Raw genomic sequence first — 25,321 nt, forward strand, 5'->3', positions numbered from 1 at the left:
GATAAACCCAGAAACAGGTCTAACACTTGAGGCACCAAAATAGTTGGCCAGTGTAATGCAAGTGCTTAAGGCAGGCAGTAAGATGGGCTCATGGGGACTGGCCTGTGGATAATCCACAGGCACGGTTATGGGGCTTTTCATAACTGCCATTGCGACTGTGCTTGCTTGGTTACCCTCTCTACAGTCCTGCTATCAGACGCCAAGGTCTTCAAGCATGCTCTAGTTATAATATTTGTGAAACTTAAAGTAGACGGGGCATTGTGTAGAAAAATGGAACTCGACAGTGCACACCCTATTAATCACGAATGTGTTAGCCGCCCTGTGTCAATTAAAGAATCCAATTTCCCTTGCTTCTGGGATCTTCAGTCCCTCATCATTTGCTATTGATCTGACCCTGCATTGGGAACTCAGAAACTATTTTGGCTGATGGTAACCAGTGAAGCTTTCAGAAGAGGAACATTGGAACTGGTGTGAGAACACTAGGTTACAATTTCCAATTTAGATCTGGTTGCAGAGGTAACTAACTAGTAAGACCATGCAAAGGGGGTATGTAAAATATTACAAGGCTTCTTGCTATTTTCCTTTCAAAGACACTGAGCAGGTTAATCTCTTAAAATTGTGGCTGCAGCAAAAACTTGTTCTTTGAAAATGTCAAACTAGATTTATTTGCACTTCCTAGCGAGGATTTACACACATCTGTTTATCACCCCCAGGAATACAAACAAGTGATCCGAACGCTGTGCTCATAGGATTGGCCCCCGAGCAGTTTTGTTACCCGATTCTGAATCAAGCGTTTCGGTAAGTGTTGGTTCTTTATCATTCACCTGACTACATGCATCCCTTCTGAAATCTTTCCATGTGAGCGTTTGCTTTCTGGGCCCCTAGATTATATGTTAGGCTTGATATCATCAAGAGCAATAGCATATAAGATCACTAGCTTGAATTTGATTTTTGGTTTTTATTTATCAATATAGTAAATTTTCGTAATCACTGGAGTTTTGCTGGTTTATATAATCAATATCTGGAGCAGAAATTCATAATAAAATTGCAACTTTTAATTTTAGGAGTTGTTTCTTTTGTTAATATTTTGACTCTGATGTTCCTGTAATTGTGTCTGCTGAGTTTACTAATCTCCAAAGGAAGATGGTATCTGACCTGGTGTGTGACAAACGAGAACCAGGCAGGCGTGGACACGTGTGTGCCCACAGCGTCACAGCGGTTATTGGGTGACTGACTGATCACTAGCACCTGGACAGGGTTGGGGCTGCAGAAGGGAAGGAAACCACTTTGGAAGAGTCCAGCCGTAGTGCCCAGGTGGATCCTGGTGGTGAAGATGGCAGTGAAGTGAGGAGGACAGCCAGCGTCGAGCCTGGGCAGACGTGGCAGGTGATGAGCGTGCCTGGGGTTTGTTCCACCTGTCGGATGTCCACATAGGGATGCTCCAGAGGGTGGTGGTAGAAAAGAAGGGTCGCGCATGAGAAGCAGGGCGATGCTCGCCTTCTTTACTGGTGGTGTGTGCATCTTGCTGTTTGCTCCTGTTGCCACACGGCCGCCCGCCCTGCTCCTCGTGCTTCCCAGAGACACTGGATCCCAGGGTGCCTGTGGACCTCTCCCCGAGCGAGGTCACCCCTTGTTCCTAGGTTTCTCACCGTGCCTTTCACTCCTTGCCAGAGCACTAAGCAGTCTAGCTTACATTTGAACGTAAGTAAGTAGTTCAAAATATTGCCTAGGGATCCATCGATTTCACATTTTTAAAAGTTCGTTGGTTGTTTTCTAGATAGCCTCATATGTTAATACCCTGCTGCCATAACAGAAATGCGGCATGTACTGTAACGAGAGAAAAGTATTTTCTCAGTTTAGGGACTAGAAGTCTGGATGCAGGTACCGGCTCTAGCAGTAGCTCTCTCTCTTCTCTCTTGCTCTAGGGGAAGCTCCTTGTCTATTTTCAGCTGCCATTCCTCGGTTCCTTGATCATCGTCCTGTCCGGTGGCCTCTCTCTTCCCCCATCAGCACTTGCTTCCTTGTGTCTAGTCGACTCCTTTTCTAGCTCAAGGTGATGGGTTTAAGACACACCCTACACCTATAAGGCCTCCTTAACACAGTGAAGCAAAGTCTATTCCCCAAAGGGATTACTATCCACAAGAATAGGGGTTAGGGCTTACAGTACATATTTTGGGGGCATGCAGATCAATCCACAACACCTATTCAGTGTTTAGGGTGGACTGCCAGAATGGCATAAAAACATTTTCTCCCTAGTAGGACAAGCAGTACTGTAAGAATCATTCTTATGTATGGTTCATGTGGAATGCATTTCTTGATGTGTAGGTCCTAGAATCCGTGTTTGTAAGAAGCGTAAGGACATCTGGGCATATTGCTTGCTCTTGACCCTGAAAATTGCCGGCCTTTGTAGCAGTTCAGTGGGCAGCCATGGCGTGGTGGAAATGAGTACCATCTTCCCTTAGGTGCAGAGAAGGTTAGAGCCTCAGTTAATGGGAAGATGGGCGCCTTATGCACTTTGGGTTATGACTTTAGTCACTGTGATTTCTGAAGCCTTTGAGGAAAAGGAATGAACTCCAGTCTCTACCTTCTGCATTTATTTCCTGTACAGTCGGTGGCTGTGCCACATGGCTTAAAGATGGACGTCAAGGTATGCATTCGTCAAAGTTGTTTCGCCCTTCTTCAGCGCCCTGGGCGGACTACCCCACCTCCGCCTCTTAAGGAAGGGCTGCAGCTATCCTGGCATCAAGGACAACCTGCTACTGGGCTTCCCTTCCACACGCACCTCCTCAAACTTTATTCATTTCCTTAACCAGAAGATTCAAGGAGAAGGGATCGATTGGTTTTTGCTGGTCTTTTGGGAAGGATATCTTGAATAGGAAGTCGGGTGGTCTCTGTCTTAGATGAGTATTAGACTCAGGGTAATGAAACTGCACGGTGGCATGATTCCGACTTTGTAATTGTTCGGATGCTGTGTAATTAGGACACTCTCCTAGCCATATTGATTTCTGTAAACACTACATTTTAAAGCATTATGATGCACTTATAGATCAACTCTTAATTTCACAAATGCACTTAACTGCTGGGTGGAGAGTTAACAGAGGAGTTTAGGTCTTGCCCTTCTTTGCATATTGATGTTTCCACAGAGACCCCGCCTTCTAACCAATGAGTGCAGCTGTTTGCATTGTGTGGCAAATGTTGACGTCTCACATGAACCACTGATTAGTTAAATTACCATCCAGATTGATTATGAAAATAAACATTGAATCAAAACCAAGTTGCCTGAATCCCAGCAGAAGGGGCATACTGCCTTCAGGCATCCCGATGCACCTTCCACATCTCACTGCCTCTTCCTTACTGTGCTTTTTAATGCTTGGTCCCCCTCCAGCTCACCCCAAATTCATGCTACGGCCCGTCTACCAGTGTGTCTTAAATGTCCAAAGGAAATTGAGATAAGTGAATTTTAAAGAATTGATTTGAGGGGAGATTGATTTTTTTGTTGAGCAGTGAATTAGTTCTGAGGAACAGAGATAGGATTTGGGTTTGGATCCTGTGAGATATTCAAATCTTCAGGTCTATTAATAACTTCTTTTTAATCTAACACCAAAAGATAGAAACAATAATACATTGCATGCCTGTAATTCAGTCAGTTAATTTAAGAACTGCAGACCCAACGTATCCCCTGCATATCTCTGCCTAGGTACATCATCCAGGACCTAAAAGTATTTCCCACAATACATCTAGGCTTCATTGTTCTCGTTTTTCTCTTTATTCTTGCAACATACATGTATGCATGTGACAAGTATTTAATATTGCTTCCCATGGTTTTATTGTATGTACAAGTGCTAATTAACTTGCTTTCTTCCCTAATATTAGTGTATCAATAGGAACATTTATAGCTGTAGCTCATTCTTTCTTCAACGGTATTACCTCCTTTCACCAGTGTTTTTTTCATCTTCTGACCTGAGTTAGAAACCCCGGGCTCAAGCATTGTAATAATGCACCAGTTATCACTAAATTGCATGATAGCTGTACAGAGAAAAATGGGCAAGCGGATCACTTACTAATCAGTCCAACCTGACTTAATATCAACAAGACTCAAAGCGAGCTCATCACAAAAGCATTGTCTTCACGATGGAAAGCTCCAAACTAAAAATGACCTGTAACGCCACCGTAAGAGGACCGCAGTTAGCATATCAGCCACCAGCTGTTTCATTGGCTTCTATCGACATGAGTTATTATTGCAAAATGAAAGACTTGATTTGCCCAGCATTCTGCTTCAAGAAGTACAACTTACTTGGCCATGTGTTTCAGATTTGGGGTTATCGTTCACACACACGACTGCCTCTGGATTTGTTTCTCTAGTCATCCCAAACTAACACACCAGGTTTTTAAAAATAGTTTTTAAAACACTTGAGAGAATATTTTTGTTGATCGGTATTTATGGGTTGTTTTTTTTAAGATTTTTTTCCCCCTAGAAATCGTTTCCAGCGCAAACAATTATGAAAAACGATATGGCATTATAAGGATAAAGCATTTGTTTAACCTTGCTAATGACTCTCTAGCTTCTTCAAGAGCTTATTAAAATGCTATTTTGAAGAATGGGAGTAGTGATAGTAGGAGGGCAAGCGGAAGGTGGGAACTGGAGGGGAGGAAGGGGGAACCAGTCGCAATGATGGACACATAACCACACCCCCAGGGGGCTGAACAATAAAAATCATGGGGGAAGGGAGACAGCGGTTGATATAAGATAAGAAAATAATAATAATTTACAATTTATCAAGGGGTCACGAGTTGGGGAAGGAGGAGAAATAGAGGAGCTGATACCAAGGGCTCAAATAGCAAGTAAATGTTCAGAAAATAATGATTGTGTGATATAGTTGATGTATGGATTGTTGTAAGAGCTGTAAGAGCCCCCAATGAAATGATCTTTTAATAAATGGGGGAAGTGCTGTTCTGTTGTTGTTCGGTGCCCTCAGTTGGCTCCAGCTCCTAGTGGTCCCGTAAAACAAAAGGAGAGACTGAGTGGCCCTGCACTGGGTGTGTGGAACCCATGGTTGAAGCCACTGTGTCGGTCTCTCAGTGAGGGTCTTCCCTCAGTTACCAAGCATGTTCTTCAGGGCCAGGTGCCTCCTGATAACATTCTCAGAACTTGAGACAACGTCTAGCCCTCCCCACTTGAAAGGAGCATTCTGGCTGTACTTCTTTAAGGGAGTAGTCCGTGTATTCTTTGCCAACACCATAATGAAAAAAAACACCCCATTTTTCTATGGTCTTCTTTAGCCATTGTTCAGCTTTGACCTGTGTATGTGGTCAGGGCCACTTTAGTCCTCAAAAATGACATCTCGGATTTTTTTTTTAATCCTCTTATTGGGGCACGTACAACTCTTACCACAATCTACACATACATCCATTGTGTCGAGCACATTTGTACTTTTGTTGCCATCGTCATTCTCAAAACACTTGCTTTCTACTTAAGCCCTTGATATCAGCTAATTTTGCCCCTCCCTCTCCGCCCCTCCTCCCTCACGAACCCTTGATAATTTATAAAGTATTATTATTTTGTCATGTCTTAAACTGTCTGATGTGTCTCCCTTCACCCACTTTTCTGTTGTCCGTCCCCCAGGGGAGGGGGTTATATATAGATTGTTTCCCACTTTCTACCCCACCTTCCCTTCACCCTCCCAGTATTGCCACCCTCACCACTGGTCCTGAGGGGTTCATCTGTCCTGGATTCCCTGTGTTTCCAGTTCCTATCTGTACCAGTGTACATCCTCTGGTCTATCCAGATTTATAAGGTAGAATTGGGATCATGATAGTGGGGGTGGGGGTGGGGCAAGCATTGAAGAACTAGAGGAAAGTTGTATGTCTCATCATTGCTACCCTGCACCCTGACTGGCTCTTCTCCCCATGACCCTTCTGTAAGGGGATGTCCAGTTGCCTACAGATGGGCTTTTTGTCCCCACTGGACACTCCCCATCATTCTCAATGGGCAATGTAACCAAGAGGAATCACTGAAACCCAGATGAAGGCTGAGCATGATAGTGGGACAAGAGAAAGGTAAAAGGAAATAGAGGAAAGAACTAGGAGGCAAAGGGCATTTATAGTGGTCTAAATACAGACGTGTACAAATATGTAAATATATTTATTTTTATATATTTATACGAAAGGAAATAGAGGAAAGAACTAGGAGGCAAAGGACATTTATAGAGGTCTAAATACAGGCATGTACATATGTAAATATATATATATGACGATGGGGAAATAGATCTATGTGCATTTATTTTTGGTTTAGTATAAGGTAGCAGATGGACATTGGGCCTCTACTCAAGTACTCCACCAATGCAAGAACACTTGTTCTACTAAGCTGGCATTCCATGATGTTCACCTTCCCTACACAATCGCTGAAGACAAAGGGGGTGCATAAGCAAATATGAAGAAAGCTGATGGTGCCTGGCTATCAAAAGATTAAAAAGAAAAAAGAAAGATTGAGCGGCTAGGGTTGTAAAGGCTTAAAGATAAACAAGGGGCCATCTAACTGAGAAGCAACAAAGCCCACATGGAAGAAACACACCAGCCTGTGTGATCACGAGCTGTCGATGGGATCAGGCATCAAAGATGTCTTGGATTTTTAACACATCTGAGAGATCTTGTACAGAAAGATTTTCTCAGTGGAATAAATTCTTTGATTATTTCACTGCTGCTTCCTTGGCTGTTGATTGTGAACCAAGAAAGATTAAACCCCTGACATCCTCAGTATGCCTTTTATTGTGATGTTGCTAACTGGCCAAGTGTGAGAATTTTTTGTTGTCTTTACATTGCGGTGTAGTCCATAGTGAAGGCTATATTCTTTCATCTTCATCACTAAGTGCTTCAAGGCCTCTCAGGTTCAGCAAATTGTGTCATCTCCATATTACGGGTTGTTAGGTTGTTAGTGAATCTTCCTCCAAACCTTGTGATCAGCCACATTCTCCTTCCTGTTGTCCTGCTGCTCAGATAATTTGCTCAGTCAGCATACAGACAGATAAATACAGTGAAAAGTCACAACCTGATGCACACTTTTCCTGATTTTAAACTAAGCAGCATTTCTGTTTTCTGTTGGAAGTACTACCTCTGGTACTATGTCCAGTTTCTGCAGGAGAACAACGATGTATTCTGGAATTCCCAAGTTTTGCAATGTTATCCATAATTCGTTGTGAGCCATATTGACAAATGCCTTTGCATAGTGAATAAAACACAAGCTAACATCCTTCTGATGATTCCTGCTTTCAGCCGAGATCCACCTGACATAGCATTAAGATCCACCATTTCATTTCCTCTTCTGAATGTAGCTTGATTCGATTTTCTGTTAATGTTCCATAGCAACCCATTTTTAATTGTCATTTGCATATGACATTGTTCGATCACGTCTGCCTTCTGTTGGCTCTCCTTTCTTTTGAAGTAGCACAGATAGTGGTGGTTGGTGGCTGGCAGCTGAGTGGGTGGACCCCTACACCCCGGGGTTCCTCAGAGAACAATAGCTTCCAGTCACTTGGCCAGATTTGGGGACATAGACAAATGAGTCACTCCAGAGCTACATCGGCTTGTTGGAACCTCTGATCTGCAGTCCCCGCAATCCCTAGAGCCTTGCTTTTCACCAGTGTCCTCAAGGCAGTCTCGTCTTCTTCCTGAAGTCCTGCTGATTCTTGATCGTATGCTACCCCCTGAAATTGTTGAATGTCGACTGGTTCTTTTGAATACCATGACTGGGTGTATCTTTCTTTTTTTTTACTTGATAAAACAAAAGTTTAATTTTTTTCAAAAAAAATTTTTTAATTATTTTATTGGGGGCTCATACAATTCTTATCACAACCCATACATGCATACATTGTGTCAGGCACATTTGCACATATGCTGCCATCATCATTGTCAAAACATTTTCCTTCTACTTGAGCCCTTAATATTGGCTCCTCATTTCCCCCCTCCCTTTTCCCTCCCTCATGATCCCTTCATAATTCATAAATTATATTAGTTTGTCATATGTTATACTGTCCGACATCTTCCCCCGCACTCTTCTCTGCTGTCCCTCCCCCAGGGAGGAGGCTATACATAGATTCTTGTAATTGGTTCCCCCTTTCCACCCCACATTCCCTCCACCCTCCAGGCATCATCACTCTCACCACTGGTTCTGAAGGGGTCATCTGTCCTGGATTCCCTGTGTTTCCAGTTGCTATCTGTACCAATGTACATCCTCTGGTCTAGCCAGAGACTCTGTGTATTTTTCTTTTGAAGTGCCTTGTGTTGTTGAATATGTTGCCCATATGATCCTTCAATATTGCAACTTAAGCTTGAATTTCTTCTCTTTGGTCTTTGTACATTTCACTATACAAACGTGTTTCTCTGTAGGTTTATGGAAATTATCCTATCACAGACAGATTGTACATCAAGATATATATTGACCCCTCAGTGACTAAGGGCGATACAGGGGACAGCACCGGAGACACAGTGTGGGGATTGCACCTGACCTGATCCCACCACACCGAGGCAAAGCACTGGGGGAGTGCAGCGGAACAGCAAGGGAATGGAGTGGCAAGGTCCCCAGGGAATGCTGAAAGTGGACTTTGGGGCCAGGGCGTGGTGCCCCAACAGACTGGACTGGAAAACGCTCCTAAGGGCCAGCAAACGATCCTTGAACAAACTACAAGCCTTTCTTTTGAGAAGTGTTTTGTTTTGTTCTTTGTCAGTGGTTTGTTTTTGTTGTTTTATTGACTGGTTGTATACTGTTGCTTTGTTTTCCTCTGTCTTGTTTTCGTGCATGTTAGTATCTCCACAGGTCTGTCTGAATAGGACAGGCTGGATGAACTATCTGGAGGAAAAACAATAGGACAGACAGTTCGGGGGGGACAGACAGTTCCAGGTGGGGGAGGGGGAGGAGGGTAAGGAAGTGGTGTTAATAAACACAGGGACAAGGGAACAACATGGGACCCAAAATGGTAGTGAGGGGGGAATGGCAGGCCTGATGGGGAACGATCAAGGGTAAGGTTGCTTAGAGAAGAGGTATAGCTGTAGCCCAGGTGGGGACGGAGCATGGTGGTGGGGCAGGAGGAAAGTCAAGGGAGAGGGAGGAAGGAGCTGGGAGTCAAGGGGCATTTATGGAGGTCTAGACAAAGACATGTACATGCAAACATATATATGAGGATGGGGAAATAGATCTATGTGTCTATATTTATAGGTTTAATATTAAGGTGGCAGAAGGACCTTGGGCCTCTACTCAAGCACTCCCTCAATGCATGAATACTTTGGTTTATTAAATTGGTACTCTATGATGCTCACTCTCCCGACACAACTGCTGAAGCCAAAGTGGGTGAACAAGTAAATGTGGTAAAGAAAGCTGATGGTGCCCGGCTATCAAAAGAGATAGTGACTGGGGTCTTAAAGGCTTGAAGATAAACAAGTGGCCATCTAGCTCAGAAGCAACAAAGCCCACATGGAAGAGCACACCAGCCTGTGTGAGCGAGTGATCCCAAAGGGATCAGTGATCAGGCATCAAAGAACAAAAAATCATCATATCATTGGCTGCACACCTCCATGATAGGCTTGAAGGTGAACAAGCGGCCATCTAGCTCAGAAGCAAAAAAAGCCCACATGGAAGAAGCACACCAGCCAGTGCGATCACGAGGTGCCAAAGGGACCAGGTATAAGGCATCATGCAAAAAAAAAAATATGTGTGTGTGTGTGTATATATATATATATATACACACATACATATACCATATTGAATGAAGGGGGAAGTGCAGAGTGGAGACCCAAGGCCCAAGTGTCGGCCACTGGAGATCCCCTCATAGAGGGGTTTAGGAGAGGAGATGGGTTATTCAGGGTGCGAGGTAGTACCGATGAAGAGCACAGCTTTCCCCCAGATCCTGGATGCTTCCTCCCCCCAACTACCATGATCCGAATTCTACCTTGCAGGGCTGGATAGGGCAGAGGTTGTACACTGGTACATATGAGGGCTGGAGGCACAGGGAATCCAGGGTGGATGATACCTTCAGGACCAAGGGTGTGAGGGACGATGCTGGGAGAGTGGAGGGTGAGTGGGTTGGAAAGGGGGAACTGATTACAAGGATCCACATGTGACCTCCTCCCTGGGAGATGGACGGCAGAGAAGGGGGGGGAAGGGAGACTCCGGATAGGGCAAGATATGACAAAATAATGATGTATAAATTACAAAGGGCACATAGGGGAGCGGGGAGGGAGGGGAAAAAAAAAAGAGGACCTGATGCAAAGGGCTTAAGTGGAGAGCAAATGCTTTGAGAGTGATTGGGGCGGGGAATGTATGGATGTGCTTTACACAATTGATGTATGTGTATGTATGGATTGTGATAAGAGTTGTATGAGCCCCTAATAAAACGTTTAAAAAAAAGAAAGAAAGAAAAGAAAATGATGAGGGCAAAGAATGTACAGATGTGCTTTATGCAATTGATGTATGTATATGTATGGACTGTGATAAGAGTTGTATGAGCCCCTAATAAAACGTTAAAAAAAAGATAGATATTGAAATGTTCTTTATGATGAAAAATATAATGCCATTCCTCTTGAATCTGTCATTCCCAGCATGGTAAGCCCTCAGACCCAGTCCGTTTCAGCTCACTAATATGTACGAGGACGTATGCTTAGGATATGTGCTTTCAGGTGTTCCATTTCATTTTTGACAGCTTGTAATTTTCCAAAAGTTGTACCTCCTACCAATGGATCCTTAGAGCTGCTTTGTATTTTGAGTTGTGCCATGTCAGCAAAGGAAGGTCTTGACCTTTTTACTTTCGCTGCATCCGTCAAGGTCAGCTCTGCTGTGTATAGACAGCTCTTCCCTCGTTGTGTTTTGAGTCCATTCCAACCTCGAGGGCCTCGTCTTCTGACACTGTACCAGACAGTGTTGCGCTGCTGTCCATGGGTTTCCACTGACCAGCTTTTCAAGAAGTGGGCGGTCTGGACGTGCCACTACAACCTGTCCCCCAGAGTTGGCCCACTGCTGTGTGCAGTCCTGGGGGCGTAGCTTGCAGCTTGCAGCACAGCAGTACCGCAAACTGGCAGGCGAGTGGTCAAAACGTTGTTATGAAAGAAAAATGACATTTCATCCTTCCAATTTAAATGCACAGGCTTTTAAGAATAAGGTTTTGAAACTTAGTTAATGATTTCTTTCCTATTATAATTATTGTAGAGTATGAGAATCCTCCCAGTCATGATGGCTTTTATATACTCGTTAGAACGTGGAGGCTGGTTTTTGTTTGTCTTGTAGGCAAAGAGATTATTAACACCATAAATGGCCTCTGTGGAAAGTTGGATTGCCTTCTTTATCTCCTCCTTAAGGAAAAAAACCCTGCTCCATTGTATTCCGTTCATGAGAAAGGGGGAGGAGACACAGTAGTGAAATAGCACTGGCCTCATGTGCCCTGCGTTTGGTCTGCAGTTCTTTAATCTTGTCTGTGTGGTTAGAGCCCCCGGGAGGCAGCAGGTTCAGATGTGGAGTGTGTCTGTCTGTGGGCGTTTTCCAATGCGGAAGGACCCTTCCTTGCTACATTGTCTTCTTAATTAAAGTCCAGACTATAAAAACAAACCACTTTGGAGATGAGAAATTTCTTACGACTTGCCCAAGAAAGTGTTATTTAAAGCAGACCATTAGATATACAGGAGAGAAGCTTTATGTGCAGAATTAAAACTCAGAGAGGTTACAGGATTCATTTCCCTCTCAGATTACTGATTGCTCTTGGCTTTCCTTGGAAAGGTTCGTTTATGGTCAGGGAACTCTTGCGGCTCTAATGAAAGGTCGCAGGTGAAAATCGTTGCGCAGTAGGATGCAGGGGAAGAGAAGTCCAGAAGTATTACTTCAAATCAATACTTTATTAAAAACAAATCATAAAACGTGAAACTTGTTTCCCAACCTATCCCCCTACTAGGTACATTGCTTCAGAAGGAGGTGTTTTCATCGCTTTAACCCTTCCCCAAAGGAGCCCTGGTGGCGCAGCGGGTTCAGCTTTGGGCTGTTAACTGCCGTGTGCGAGCGAGCCCACCAGCAGTCCTGGGACAGAGAGGCTGGCTGCTCCAGGATGATTGACAGCCTTGGAAGCCCTAAGAGGCCACGCTCCGGCCTGGGGGGTGTCTGTGAGGCGGAAGGTACTCCATGGCCGTGGGCAACCCCCACCCCCGCCCCATCCCCGAGACACCTGTGCACTTCCATTGACACTATGTCAGAATGGCAGTTTGGTGTTCTCAAACCATGTTCCTTTACTTTCGGGAACAAAAACAAATCTGAAGCAAGATGAGGGCTGCAGGGTGAATGGGGTAAGGTTTCTAGTCAGCTTGAATGCCGGATGGTATGCACCCTCTAGCTTCAGTCTTCTTCACAAGTGTTTTAGCTCGCATGTGGTTTGGCTGTGCCCTAAGGAGCTCTGGTGGCACTGTCAGGCAGACACTGACTGCTAACCACACCTGCGTGGCTCAAGCCCCGCAGCTGCTCTTTGGGAGAAAGATGAGGCTATCTGTTCTTATAAAGACTGACAGCCTCTGTCGGGTGGGGGGGGGGGCAGCGGTGGAGAAGGGAAAAAAGATTTACAGACCTGGAAAGCCTCTATTGAGTTGACATGATTCAGAATCAAGTGGATAGTAGTGGGTTTCGTTTGGTTTTTTATTCAATTTTTACCAGAAAAAGAAAAATTAAAGCCTGCCGAGTTGGAGATTGATGTTGCATTAAATCTGCAGATTTGGGGAGAATTTACATCTCACAATGAGATGTCTTTCAGTGCATGAAAGTATAATACTTCCCCAGTTGATTTAATTTTTCTTCCCCAACCCCCTCTTTTTTCTTAACACTTTCTTAGGTTTTGGAGCATGGGTCTTCAAACACATTTTGTTCAATTAATTATTGTATTTAATTTAGTTTGAAGCTACTATTATAAGTGGTATTTTGAATTTCATTTGTAATTGTATTTTGGTATGACATAGAAATTTCATTGTTTCTGTCATATCCAATGGAATTCCTAAATTTTAAGTTATTTTTACTTTTGTTTCGAATTGGAAATTCCTGGGTTTGCGCATGGATAGGGATAGTGGGGTGGTGGGGGAAAGTGAGAAATCCTGGATGTGCAAGTGTTTTGTGTTGTGTGACAAACTGGGGGCTTCATTGAAATGGGAGGGAGGCAAGCAAAGGGAGGGACTCGCTGGTGTGGCATGGCGCACATGGGGCGGTGCCTCCCGGTCACTTCCAATGCTGGGTAGCTCCCCACCCCCGATGCCCCACCTTTCAGTGCAATAGTAAGATGTTGGCCCTCTCCTAGAAAGCTTAAGTTCTCTGGAAGCAAGTGGAGTGTGTGTGTGTGTGTGTGTGTGTGTGTGTGTGTGTGTGTGTGTGTGTACTTGAGTGACTGGGGACGGCTGGGCTCCAGGCCTGCCCGAGCTTCCCTCGGCGCCGCGGTTGACTTCTGCCCAGATCTCTGGACTGGCATCGTGTGTGCTGCACATGCACGTCTGTACGGTCCCTTTCCGAGATGGGGTCTGTGGCTCTGAGGTTTTTGTATGACAGCCCTACCCATGGGCCAGGTGTTGCTAGAGCATAGGCTCTTGCCTGCTCAGACTCACAGCCAGAAAGAGCTGTTGTCTGTGCCTTTTCCCTTTTGATGTGCACGTCGGTGGGCTTACAGTCAGGAAGCCCTCAGACTCTCTGCTGATGTGTGACTTCTGGTTGCAAAACCAGCCCCTGGGTTGCCCTCTCTAGCAAAGTATCAAAACACTTCAGGCACTGGGATGTCTTAATGTTGATATGTAAAACATATTTTTAAATACACAAGAGCTCGTTTACTCTTTGTCCTAGAGAGCATTTCCTTTTCAACCCATCCTGAATTTGTCTTGGCTCCTCAAAGATCCAATAAAGCGTCTACTGCATGCAGATGAATGACAGAGGCAGCAACCACTTCCCCGAGCGCTGCGCCTTTCTCCAGCCTCGTGGAGACCCAGTTTCCACTTAGAGGGATGCAGAGGAGCCCACAGCTTCAGCCCTTCCCGGGAAGGCACTAAAGCACTGCCTGGGAATTAAGTACATGCATCCATCAAGCTTATCAGTCTTAGCCCCAGTTAATATATAATAAAATATTCACAGAGCTAAATCAAATGCGTTTTTCGTTTCGCCATATAAGTGGAAAGCAATCTTGAGGTCTGTTGCATCAGGAATTCCAGTTCCGTGGTAGAGCAGCAAATAAATGGGGGTGGGGGTGGGGTGACACGATGGGGAGAGATAAATCACCCGTGAGCGTCTCATTGCTACCAGCTGTGGTCCATCAAGGCCAGCAGTGGCTGCACCAGGCTTCCTAACCATTGGATTTCAAGATCTGCTTTCAGAAATAAATTTGAATTAATATTAGTGAATAAATGTGAAGGCCCTGCCCTATGCTGTGAGCAATTTGTAGTAACTAACAGTATGGCCCTGTAATCGTCCAGTATTGGTTGTTACTTAATAAAATATTTAATCATAAATGTCTGAATTCAGCATCTCCCACAGGAAGGCATTTCCATGCCCACTGACAAGAATAATTTAGCAGTTTCATAGCAGAGCGCTTAATTACTCATAATTGTGAAGGGGAAGATGTGATGAATTCTTCCTCGATGGACATACTAAATATTTTAACTAAGTAGATGACTTAGAGTAAATTTAAGCTGTGAGATCATTTATTACATTGGTTAAAAGCAATTTAAGAAACATGTGATGTCCGACACGCTAGTATATGAGGCTGTGTGCACGACCTTCTGCTGGGTGACTAAACGCTGCCTTTGGGGACACACAGCAGGGTTTAGGGGATGGATGGAACGGGAAGATAAATTTTGAGATGTTCATGGATTTTTTTGTTCTGTTTTTAATTTGTTCTTGCACGGCAGTGGATCTTTTTAATGTGATCTTCCTAGCCATTTTGTAACTCTCCTCAAATGGATGGGTGGGGCTAGGCATGTAGCCTACCATGGGAACTGGACAGGTTATTAACAGTACTGACATGGCATATGAATCCTAAAAGGCGACTGCTTAGTTCTGCTGCCCACTGGCTTGTGAAAGGAAAACTAATCCAGGAGCGGAGAGTAGATCTCATCACAACTTACATGAGAAGAAAGGAGCAGAACACCTTCTTTGGACCCAGGGTCCCTGTGCTGAGAACCTCCTATGCCCAAAAGACAGAAAGTTGTAACAGCCGAGATGAAACAAGACACTAGAAATCGCAGCAATACAACCAGGAGACCAGCGTGAGACAATGCATTGGGCTGCGTGGGCCAAGGAACCAGGCAGTGATGGTGCAGTGCCTACCCACATGGGACACGAGAGCTGAACGTTTCAGCCAAGAGGACTCCTGGTGGGCTGATGTGCCCCTGGGCACTTGTTGACAGAGCTAAAGAGCTTTGTGAAACTTGCTCAAGCCGGGCAGAGGCTGGACCAAAGCTCCCAGAGGCTGGGGTCAGACAGGAGCCTGCCTGTGGGCATGACTGAAAGGCTTTCTGATCAGCTGTATCTGAAGTCATTCTTGGCCCTCAACTTTAATCTGTTAGTCTTCTGATAAACTCCTTGCTCTCACAGAAATACCCAGGCGGGCGGCTTTGAAGATAGACATTTATTCTTGCTCAGTTTATAAGGAAGATCCCTGCCCTCATTCAGCGTCGGTGGGCCTGACATTCCTTGAAAATCTCTGTTTCTCGGCATCAATCTTCCTTTGGATCTAGGAGGTTCTCAGCGTAGGGACACCAGGTCAGAAAGCTGCCCTGCACGTCAGCTCTTCATTCTTGTTGGAACTCCAGTTCCTCCCGTCTCTGCCCACTTACTTAATCCCTTTTATGTCAAAAGAAAGTGACTCAAAATATAATCTAGTTCTGTAGATTATGTTTTTCTTCATTTGCATAACTTCTAATCCTCCTGCCTCATCAACATGCTAGAGGTGAGGACTTGCAACATGTGGGATAATTGTGGAATACTGTGACCCATGGCCCAGCCCAGTTGACACATTAAGTGGGGGAGGCGGGCACAATTCAGTCCATAACACCTCAGAATTCTGAGTGTGGTCTCTGCATTCTGTGTGGCCCGTGCAACGGATTATCGAACCCAGCAGCGAAGCAGAGTGCCGTAAGAGAGGTGGCTGGTGTCAGAATCGGGAAGAGGTTGGAAGGCGGAAGTGTGTCAGACCTTGGGCTGATGTTGATGGTGACTCTCCCAGCCCCCAACACCACTGCCACAGTTCTGTTTGTCTTGCTTGGGTCACTAAGGAGGACCTGCACCTGTACTTAGAGGCTGGAGAGCAAACTAAAGGGAAAACGCTGTGCTTCGTTGGCAAGTGAGGATTGGTGAGGCTGTGTCAGGACAAGGAGCCCAGCAGTGCCAAGATCAGGTACAGCCTAGAGACCCAGAAGTGCCTGCTCGGTGAAGAGGTGCCACTTCACACCCACCAGCAATTCAATTTCTAAATTAGAAAGAAAGGTCAATGGGGGTGGACGAAGCCAGGGCCTGAGGGTCTGCGGGTCCCTGGAAGGCGTCGTGGCCGCAGTGAGGCTGGTGCTGGGCTGCGCCGGGCCCCCGGCCTGCTGCTCACCGGTACCCGCGGAGGAAACCACGTGCTTCATTAAGCGAAGCTGTTTGCTTGAGTGTCTTGTTTCGCTTTAGTTCTCTTCATTTCCCTTCCCTGGTGATTTGGGCAAAGTGTCGGAAGCCACTACGGGCCAAAGGTTGAAGTAAACCTAAATGTCATCGTCTGTCACCTTTCTTTAGCATATCAGAGTGTAATTCCCAGCCATTCTTTGTGAATTCATTAGAAAACAGCGAGTCATTAAAAGTTAATAAGCAACTGCTTGTTTCTCTGATGGTGAATAAAGCCACTTTCTAAGTCTGCTGTTCTCCCCAGCCATCCAAGCCTCACTTCCTGCCAGTTCCCATTTCCTTGTCTCTCTAGGTTACTCCTAGAGGGAGCACCGCTCATCGCGATCCACAAAGCCAGGTATTACAAGAGGAAGGATGGCTTAGCCCTGGGGCCCGGCCCCTTCGTGACTGGCTTAGAGTACGCCACCGACACCAGAGCCACGGTTGTGGGGAAACCGGAGAAGACCTTCTTCCTGGAGGCCCTGCGAGGCACGGGCTGTGCCCCCGAGGAGGCCGTCATGATCGGTGATGTGAGTAGAGCGCGTGACCCGCCACCTCTGCCACAGGAAAGCCACTCTGCCCCTGGTGGTACCCGGGAGTGGTGAGCCACTAGCTAAGACAGCACCCAGGGAGCTGCAGTCTGTGTCAGACCCTCCTCCAGTGTCAGAAGGACTATGTCCAACTCAGACCATCGCCACTGCAAGTCACTCGGACATGTCAAGTCTTTTGAAGAAAACCCTTGGCAGTTAGCATTTGTGAACGTATGACTTATGCATACTGTACCTACATTCAAAGAATCCTAACATTCTTGATTTTGTTTTGTTTTCCTTACTGTTTGCTTCATGCAAGAACTTCCCATTCAGCATGCAGCAAACACCTAGTAATATTGATCTCCTGGATTGAGCCCGGGATGCATGGTGGCCGTGGCTGGTCACCTCTGGCGGTCAGCTTGCCCCAGTGCACCGGGCAGAGTTTGCACCCCTGTCTCCAGGTGCCATAGTGGGAGGACCACCCCCACGCAGTCCGTAGGTGGCAACACAGTCATCTGGCAGGGATGGAGGACGGTCCAGGCTCCAGTCTAAAGGGCTTACTCTGTAGATTGGGGGCCGAAGTCCAGAGAGGCACATCTCCTTGCTGAGGACGGGGCTCCTTTCCCAGAGGCCTCGCTTTCTGAGCTCGTGATGTTGGGGGCAGGGGGGTGCGCCGTGCCCCCGACTCTCTTCTGCATCTAGATTCATTCATCAGTCAGGTAGTCATTGAATGAGATGACAGTTTTAGGAACCCTCTCTTTCAGCCACAGCTTCTCTTGGGAAGGTTTTATCTGAGCAAATGCAAGTTTGAAGAAAGGACTTTCTGAGCCTGGAGACTTTGAAATTCCTCTCTCCTGAGAGATGCTGGCATTGGGGCAGGGCACAGGATGGCAGAGTTCAGCTACACGCCAGGCTGTTTGTAACGCAAGAGAGGAGCAAGTTTCTGGCTCCCTGTCCTGGTGCACTTTTCCCTTCCCCCTCCCTCTCTGCCCCTGCTTCAAGGCAAGCTTAGGTGTCACGGGAACTGTCTGTTAGAACCTGGATGAAGAGTTTGGCATTCTGAAACTCGTGTCCAAGGGTGGCTGTGTGAACATCTTGTTTCCAAGATTGGACTGAGCCCTGCCGATGTTCCTCATGTTCCTTCCCGTCTCTGGATGTTGTTGTTGTTTCCTGCACTCATCGCCACAGTCAATCCTTCCAAGTAGGAACCGGGAAAGGAGCCCCCTTCAGGCTGATCTGTCCGATCCTCTAGGTGTGACGTGACCTCACAGCCACAGGGTCTGTTGAGTCCATCAATAGGCCTGGTTCCACCGCTGGGGGAATGGATGGAAAGTCAGGGTCACACAGCACAGGAAGAACAGCAAAGAAGAGTGATCCTGAATTGAGATCATGCACTGGTGCAGTTGGCTCTTTCAGTTTAAAGCTGCCAAGTGGAAAGAATGCTGTTGCCCAGAATCTGGTTCAGGGTGAGGGTCAGCAGAGGCCCACGTGGCAGACATGGAGAGTCGGGACTCTGCTCCTGGCGTCTGGCCACGAGGACTGCGGCTGTGCTGCCCGCCGTCACCGTCGCCGTGTGAAACCCTCAGACCATTGCGTGAGGGTCGCCCACACGGGAGCTGTTGGCCATGCCAGCGCCGTCCTCACACCGCTCAGGGATTGTTTGAGCAGGCTGACGGGAGACCCAGATGACACGCCTGTTTTCTGCTTCTCTAGGACTGCAGGGATGACGTTGGCGGGGCTCAGAGTGCCGGCATGCTGGGCATCTTAGTGAAAACCGGTATGTGACTTTCATACAGAATCCACACTTGCCTAAGGGAACAGCCCAGACAGGGCCCGCTGGGTGCTTCCATTCGCACTCTCCAAAAGCAAAAACAGCCCAGCTTGTGTGTGTGTCTACATGCCCAGTGGTGCGAGCGTTTGCGCTCAGCCGCGGCCTAAGCTGCCGGTGTGGGGTTTCCCAGACTGTGACCCCCAGCAGGGCAGAGAGCACCATCTTTCTCCTCGGACCACACGTGCCTTGCCGTTAGCAGCTCACTCATTAGTGCTCACTGCCAGCAGAGTTGCCAGGTACCCACACAGGCTGTTTCAGGAGGGCCCAGACACCGCCTGATTGACATCTCTCCATGCTCGCTCTGGCCACTGTGGGATGGTTCCCAGCTGGGCTGGGTGTTAAGATTGCATGCCACGGCAGAGGGACAGCAGACTGTCTTGAATTCCAGGGCCCGGGACAGGCAGTGTGCCTGCCATTGAGTGCCCTGCTGCGCAGCCTGACCTGCAGCCTGGGAACCATCCATCACTCCCGCCCGGCCCCCCCAGGCCTCTCATTTCCCAGCTCAGGGTCCCCGCCCTCACCCCGGGAGCTGCCGGGGCCTCTGCCCTCTGGGGCCTGAGCTGCATTTAAGAGCATTGATTGAATCACTATCCCTTCCTTGAGACCTAGTGCAGGAAGAGAATTAGTTCATCAACAGTGAGATTTGATGGATCCTCGGCTCTCAGGTAGCCCGGGCAGGGCTGTCCACTGCCTCCAGAACAGAGGAGCTGGCCCCATGCAGAGTGTGTCAGCTCTCTGCTTCCTGGAGGCTCAGGCCCAGGGGCCTTGGGGGCCCCGTGCCCTGGTTCTCTAAGCAGTAGGGCTGCGGCCTCAGTGCCAACCTGCCTTTGTTCAATGGTGGTCCTTGGTCCTTTCATTTCAGGAAAGTACCGAGCAGCCGACGAAGACAAAATCAGCCCCCCTCCTTACTTGACCTGCGAGAGCTTCCCTCATGCTGTGGACCACATCCTGCAGCATCTGCTGTGAGCCGCCAGGCCCTGGAGCCGAGCCCCTCAACCTGAACCCCAGCATCATGGGACGCCAACCGCGCCCCCGTGTGCCTATCCCCATCCCCCACCACAGTGCATGGAAGGCACTGAATGGCAGCCAGCCTCTCAGCCTTGCTCAGCCCCTTTGTTTCATTCTGTGAAAGAAGATGGGACCCACAGAAAGGTTGCTCATGGATTCCGTGCCACTGCTTGTAAAATATTCATCAGTGCAGCAGGGCGGCTCCTGCCGGACAGCCACGCTGCTGCCACTGGGGAGCAGTGGGGTTCCGATGGTGAAGGAAGTGGAACGGTAGTCTGTAAATTCCAATAGAATGCCGCGAAAGTACATCCAGCTAAGCTGTGGTCTTAATACCACGTTCACCAAGTCCGCCATTCCTGCCGAGTGGCGACACAGGCTGAGACTGCAGAGTGAAGGGCCTCTAGCCCCAACGCCCGCCCGAAACAGACAACGGAGTTACACGCGTGCATGTGGAAAGCTAGATGCTCCACTGCCTGAGTCCCAGCACGGGCAACTTCTTTTTTTCTCTTCATTAGCCAGAGATGACTAGTTTAAAATTAGACCCTGATTTTAATTTAAAATAATATTTCCATTAATAACCTATTCATTGCAGATACCTATTATACTGTGTAACAGTTGTTTGGGAAATTTTATGTAAAATTAAAACTATCAGTATTTTACAGATGTTTTAATTAGACATTGTTATTAACAGGAGCAGAGCAGAAACGAAAACTCAGCCTGTAATGTCATCGCGACCAGGCATTTGTGAAGTTAGTGTCCGCCGGGGTCCAATTAACTGCACATTTGCGAGACTTCATTGTTTTTGCCTCTGACACGATGGGGAGAGTTGGTTAGAAGCCCCTGGGACAGATTCCGGCATTTATGTTCTCGGTTACTACAGCTGGAGAATGAAGCCCCGTCTTCCAGCACGGACCATTCTTCTCCTGTGAAACCCGCCGCCCGAGCAGAGTGAGGGGCCTCAGGAGGGACTGATGTTCCTGGTGCATTTGCATACCGCCGTAATCCCGGGCCTTCTCGATGGCTTTACGGGGCTCCACGGCATTGAATTATTAGGATGTAATTGTGTGGCGGTGTGGCGTTCACCGTATTGAAACGAGCGCTGGTGTTAATGAGTTCTGGGCTTTGATGCTTGTTTAGAGAGCAGCCCGGTCTTGTGTGGGAGGGTGGTCCCTCCCCTTGTGCTGGATGGTGAACCCTGGCCTCCCAATTCTGCACGTGGACTGGCGCCGCCCTGAGACACTGCCCCCAGTGGGCAGGGTGAGGAGTGGGTCTGGAATCGCTTGGACACTTGATCATGGATAAGTCAGCTGTCTGGAGACGTTCACAGGTGCCCCCCACACAGGGTTGCTGCAAGGTCAGGTGCCTTGCATCCTCTGAGTAGACACGGGCAAGCAGTCAGTGCTGGGTGTGGTAGTGAGGAGGAGGAGGGTGCAGGAGGACCCCCTGCATGTAGCGCGCTACACAACGGTCCACAGAATCTCTCTGCACTGGTTTCTGCGCAGGAAAGTCATCCTTCGTGAAGCTAAAAAGAGCTTTCTCCCGCATCGAGACTTCCTCCTCGGGACAAGGCCACTTGAACGGGTGGGGGGCCAAGCCTGCGGCTAGAGGGGCTGCAGGTGTCTGGGAGGTGGGTCCCATTCAACTTGTGCCTGTTACTCGGGCACGTGGACGTCATCTAGTCCAGCTGCGTGCGCACCGAGGGACATAATCAAACACATGCTGGAGAGATTCTGCCCGAGCACCTTCTCTCGGTGAGCAGCCCAGGGCATACACAGGACATCGGGCCAGAACCATTGGAAGACCCAACTCGGAGTCCTCCCTTCTGCGTGTGGCTTCCCCTGCTCCTGCGATGTGCCACGCGGCACTCAGTGGTGATAGGTCCTTGCAAGTTGAGCTCTCCACCCGGGTGCAGGGCAGAGCGGAGCTGCCCCAGGGTTTCCAGGCCGTAGTCCAGAGAAGCAGACCACAACTCGCTCTCAGAGAGAAGCCTCCGGGCTCTGGGCTGTAGCCGAGCCTGGACTGCGTGCCACCAGCGTTCCTCAGTACTTGGCAGAGCCCACCCTCTGCTCTCCCCAGACAGGCCTTGCCATGGTCTCTCCTTACGAAGGGAGGAGGAGGCTTTCTGCTCCTCTGAAGGGTGCCGTCTCGGAAGCCCTGCCTGTCTTACTAGGTCACTGTGAGTGGGCATCAAGGAGGGCAGTGGGTGAGGGCTGCAATCAGACAGGCGCTCAGATGCAATAGGGCCTGCGCGGCCTGCGATCCAGAAGAAGGAAGTTACTGCGCTGTAAGCTGGTTGGCTCCAAGATGAGCCTAGGGGAGGCCCCCAGACACGTGGCAGTAATGAACCTATGCATGCTCTGCGGGTAGTTTGGAGCCAGCCCAGACCCAGGAGGAAGTCAGGAGAGCAGGGAGTGAGCAGGGTCACCTGAAGCTCAGCTTCCGAGCTGCGGTGCACGCCTGCCTCTGTCCAGCGCTCACCTGTCCTCCGAGCCTCACTGTCTCGATCACACAGTGCAGCTCTGGCTTTGGGGGGTGTCATCTAAAGCACCCTAACAATCCAGAGGGGCAAGACGGTTGTACGAAGTTCTGCAGAGTTGCGTGCTTGAGCACATGCAGGGTCCGGTGTCTCCTGGGACACCGTTTGGGGAAAAGCCTCACTTGTCCAGTGCTTCAGGAGCAGTGGGGACGGCCTCACTGTCTTGGAGTGTACATTTGGGTAAGGAAGACAGGCACACACAGCCTAAGGACACGGCGCTATGGCAGACGGAGGCTCGGGTTGGGGTCACCAGGGAAACATCTAGGCTGGGGATCTCAGGGGCAAAGGAGTTAACTGTGCACACTGCATATCAGGAGATTGCAAAGGCAACGCAGTGACTGGTCTAGGAAGACTGGCAGAGCTGGCTTACGGTGTTAGGTGCCGATTTCTTCTTGGGCTGTTCAGTCCCTGCCCTTTCCAGCCACCATGGCTCCCCCTCTTCCTCCAGCCTGTGCACTGGGCTCATGTCTAATGCAGGCCTGGCCCCTGTAGGCATGAGCAGAACCTCCATGTGAGAAGAAAATACCGTGTGTGGGGTACTAGGTGAAATTTTCCACCAGCTGGCGGAACAGTCTACTGTCCCTGTACTTCGATGAACTTCTACTCGACTTTGAACAGCTAACCACAGACTTTAAATGTAGACTGGATCAGAGGTATTGGGTGGTCTCTCTCAAACCCCTCCCCCTAAAAGAAGAGTAAGGAAAGAAGGCATGAACCTACAGGGGCAACTCTCAGGGATGGGTGAAGGACATCAGAGGGGGGAGCGAGGATGGAACTGAAAGTTCTCTACTGTGTTTGCGCATTTGGGAAATCACACCGACAGGTCTGAGAATGTCACACACTCAAAAGCAGCTAAAAAATAAGTCATTTTTAATCCCAGGAAAGGCAAAAATGGAGATGCAAACTTAATTCACTTCTTGTCTCTGCAGTGATCAATGCATCCAGTGCTAATAAAACCACGGTTGAGTTAACCTAAAATGGTGAGCGTGCGTTCTTTGGGGATGACGGGGAGAGTCGAGTGTGCGTGGTCATAGAGGGCAGAGGGGTGGGGAAGCTGTTGTATGTCATCCAACAGGACCGAACTAGATAATGCCCAAGACTGATCAGGCAAGAAGCCACCTAAGTGCATGACTTAAAAACATACCCCTGACAAAATAGTAACAATTTATAAATTATCAAGGGTTCATGGGGGAGGAGGAGGGGGAAATGAGCTGATAAACCAAGGGCTCAAGTAGAAAGCAGGTGTTTTGAGAATGATGATGACAACATTTATACAAATGTGCTTGACACAATTGATGTATGTATGGATTGTGATAAGAGTTGTATGAGCCCCTAATAAAATGATTAAAAATAAAAACACAATGCCCCTGCATACTTACTTGAGGCAGATTTTCCAAGGGAAAGAGGCTGCTGAGTGAGTACATGATTGGATTCTAGAGCAGTGGTTCTCAACCTTCCTAATGCCATGACCCTCATGTTGTGGGGACCCCCCCCCATGAAATTGTTTTCGTTGCTACTTCATAACTGTCATGAATCGGGGGACCCCTGTGAAAGGGTTGTTCGACCCCCCCACGAGGTCGTGACCCCCAGGTTGAGAACCGCTGCTTTAGTGAAGAAAGGTAAACTTGGAGATACTTAAGAGGAATGGCAAGTGTTGAGCACAGTAGTTTGGGCTGGGTGAGGGGCTGGAAACTGAAGAGGTTTGCAAGTACCTGCTGAGAAGGCTGGCAGAAGGACCCCCATGCTGAAGAGTCAGGAAGGGGCAGTAAGCTAACAGAGCCAGGACCATGAGGTGCTCCCCAAGCATGCGGTTCGCAGGCGTCTCCTCTCTGTGGACCCGGGAAGTAGATCCTGCTTCCCTGGCCAACCACGACGGGGTCATCAGCAGGCAGCCTATGGATTCTGAAAAGGAGATCATGGCCACAAGCAGGTGAACCAACAGCTGCCCACAAACTGTCAACTGTCAACCTGACCAGGTGACCCACACAGAGCAGGTGCTGGGAATCTAACAGACCGGAGTCTCCGCCATTGAGTTAGAGTCCCACACAGGCTGTCACTAGGCGACACACTCTGCCATACCTAAATGCTTGTGATGGAACTTACAGCCGGCACGCTCTAAGAGGAAAACACTTTTGGTTTTTTGTTTGTTTTAAACCTGTTCTACAGGCACGAATGAGATCAGTTCCTAAGTGTGTCATAGCGACCTTAGAGGTCCGAGTGGAACTGCTCTCTAGGGTCTCCAAGACTGCGTCTTTACGGGAGCACACAGCCTCATCTTTCTCCCAGGTAGCCTCTAGTGGATTCAAACCATTTATTTTGCAATCAGCAAAGCCAATGCCTAGCCCACAGCGCCAGCAGGTCCCCCCTCCCCCAGGGTTTCTTTCTTGCATTAACCAACCAACCCTGCTTCCACTGAGTGGATTCTGACACAGAGCAGCCCCTACATATGGTTTCCTAGACTATAAATCTTTAGGGCCGCGATTCTCAACCTGTGGGTCACGACCCCTTTGGGAGTCGAACAACCCTTTCAAAGCGGTCGCCCGATTTATAACAGTAGCAAAATGACAGCTATGAAGTAGCAATGGGAATAATTCTATGGTTGGGGGGTCACTACAACATGAGGAACTGTATGTAAGGGCCGTGGCATGAAGGAGGTTGAGAACCAGCTTTAGAGGAACAGAGCCCCATTTCTCCTACAGAGCAGGTTTGAACCAACGACCTAATAGCCAGTTAATTCAGACTCGATGTCAACTCTGAAGAACGGAGTGGAACTCCCTAAGGTTTCTGCG

The 25,321-nt window shown here is 48.1% G+C and overlaps 1 protein-coding gene across 3 annotated transcripts in view; it reads left to right on the forward strand.

Annotated features, from left to right (window-relative positions):
- The window catches only part of HDHD2 (haloacid dehalogenase like hydrolase domain containing 2), a 35,079-nt gene extending 11,220 nt beyond the window's left edge, over positions 1-23,859 (forward strand). For all 3 annotated transcript variants that reach the window (XM_075533059.1, XM_075533058.1, XM_075533056.1), the window contains 4 exons: positions 714-798; positions 16,941-17,157; positions 18,871-18,934; positions 19,851-23,859. In XM_075533059.1, the coding sequence (XP_075389174.1) occupies positions 714-798; positions 16,941-17,157; positions 18,871-18,934; positions 19,851-19,954 (470 nt within the window). In that variant the 3' untranslated portion in view covers positions 19,955-23,859. The remainder of the gene's footprint in view (positions 1-713; positions 799-16,940; positions 17,158-18,870; positions 18,935-19,850) is intronic.
- The last annotated feature ends 1,462 nt before the right edge of the window (positions 23,860-25,321 follow it).

This window comes from Tenrec ecaudatus, chromosome 15 (genome assembly GCF_050624435.1).
Source record: "Tenrec ecaudatus isolate mTenEca1 chromosome 15, mTenEca1.hap1, whole genome shotgun sequence".
In the NCBI taxonomy this organism is placed as follows: domain Eukaryota; kingdom Metazoa; phylum Chordata; class Mammalia; order Afrosoricida; family Tenrecidae; genus Tenrec; species Tenrec ecaudatus.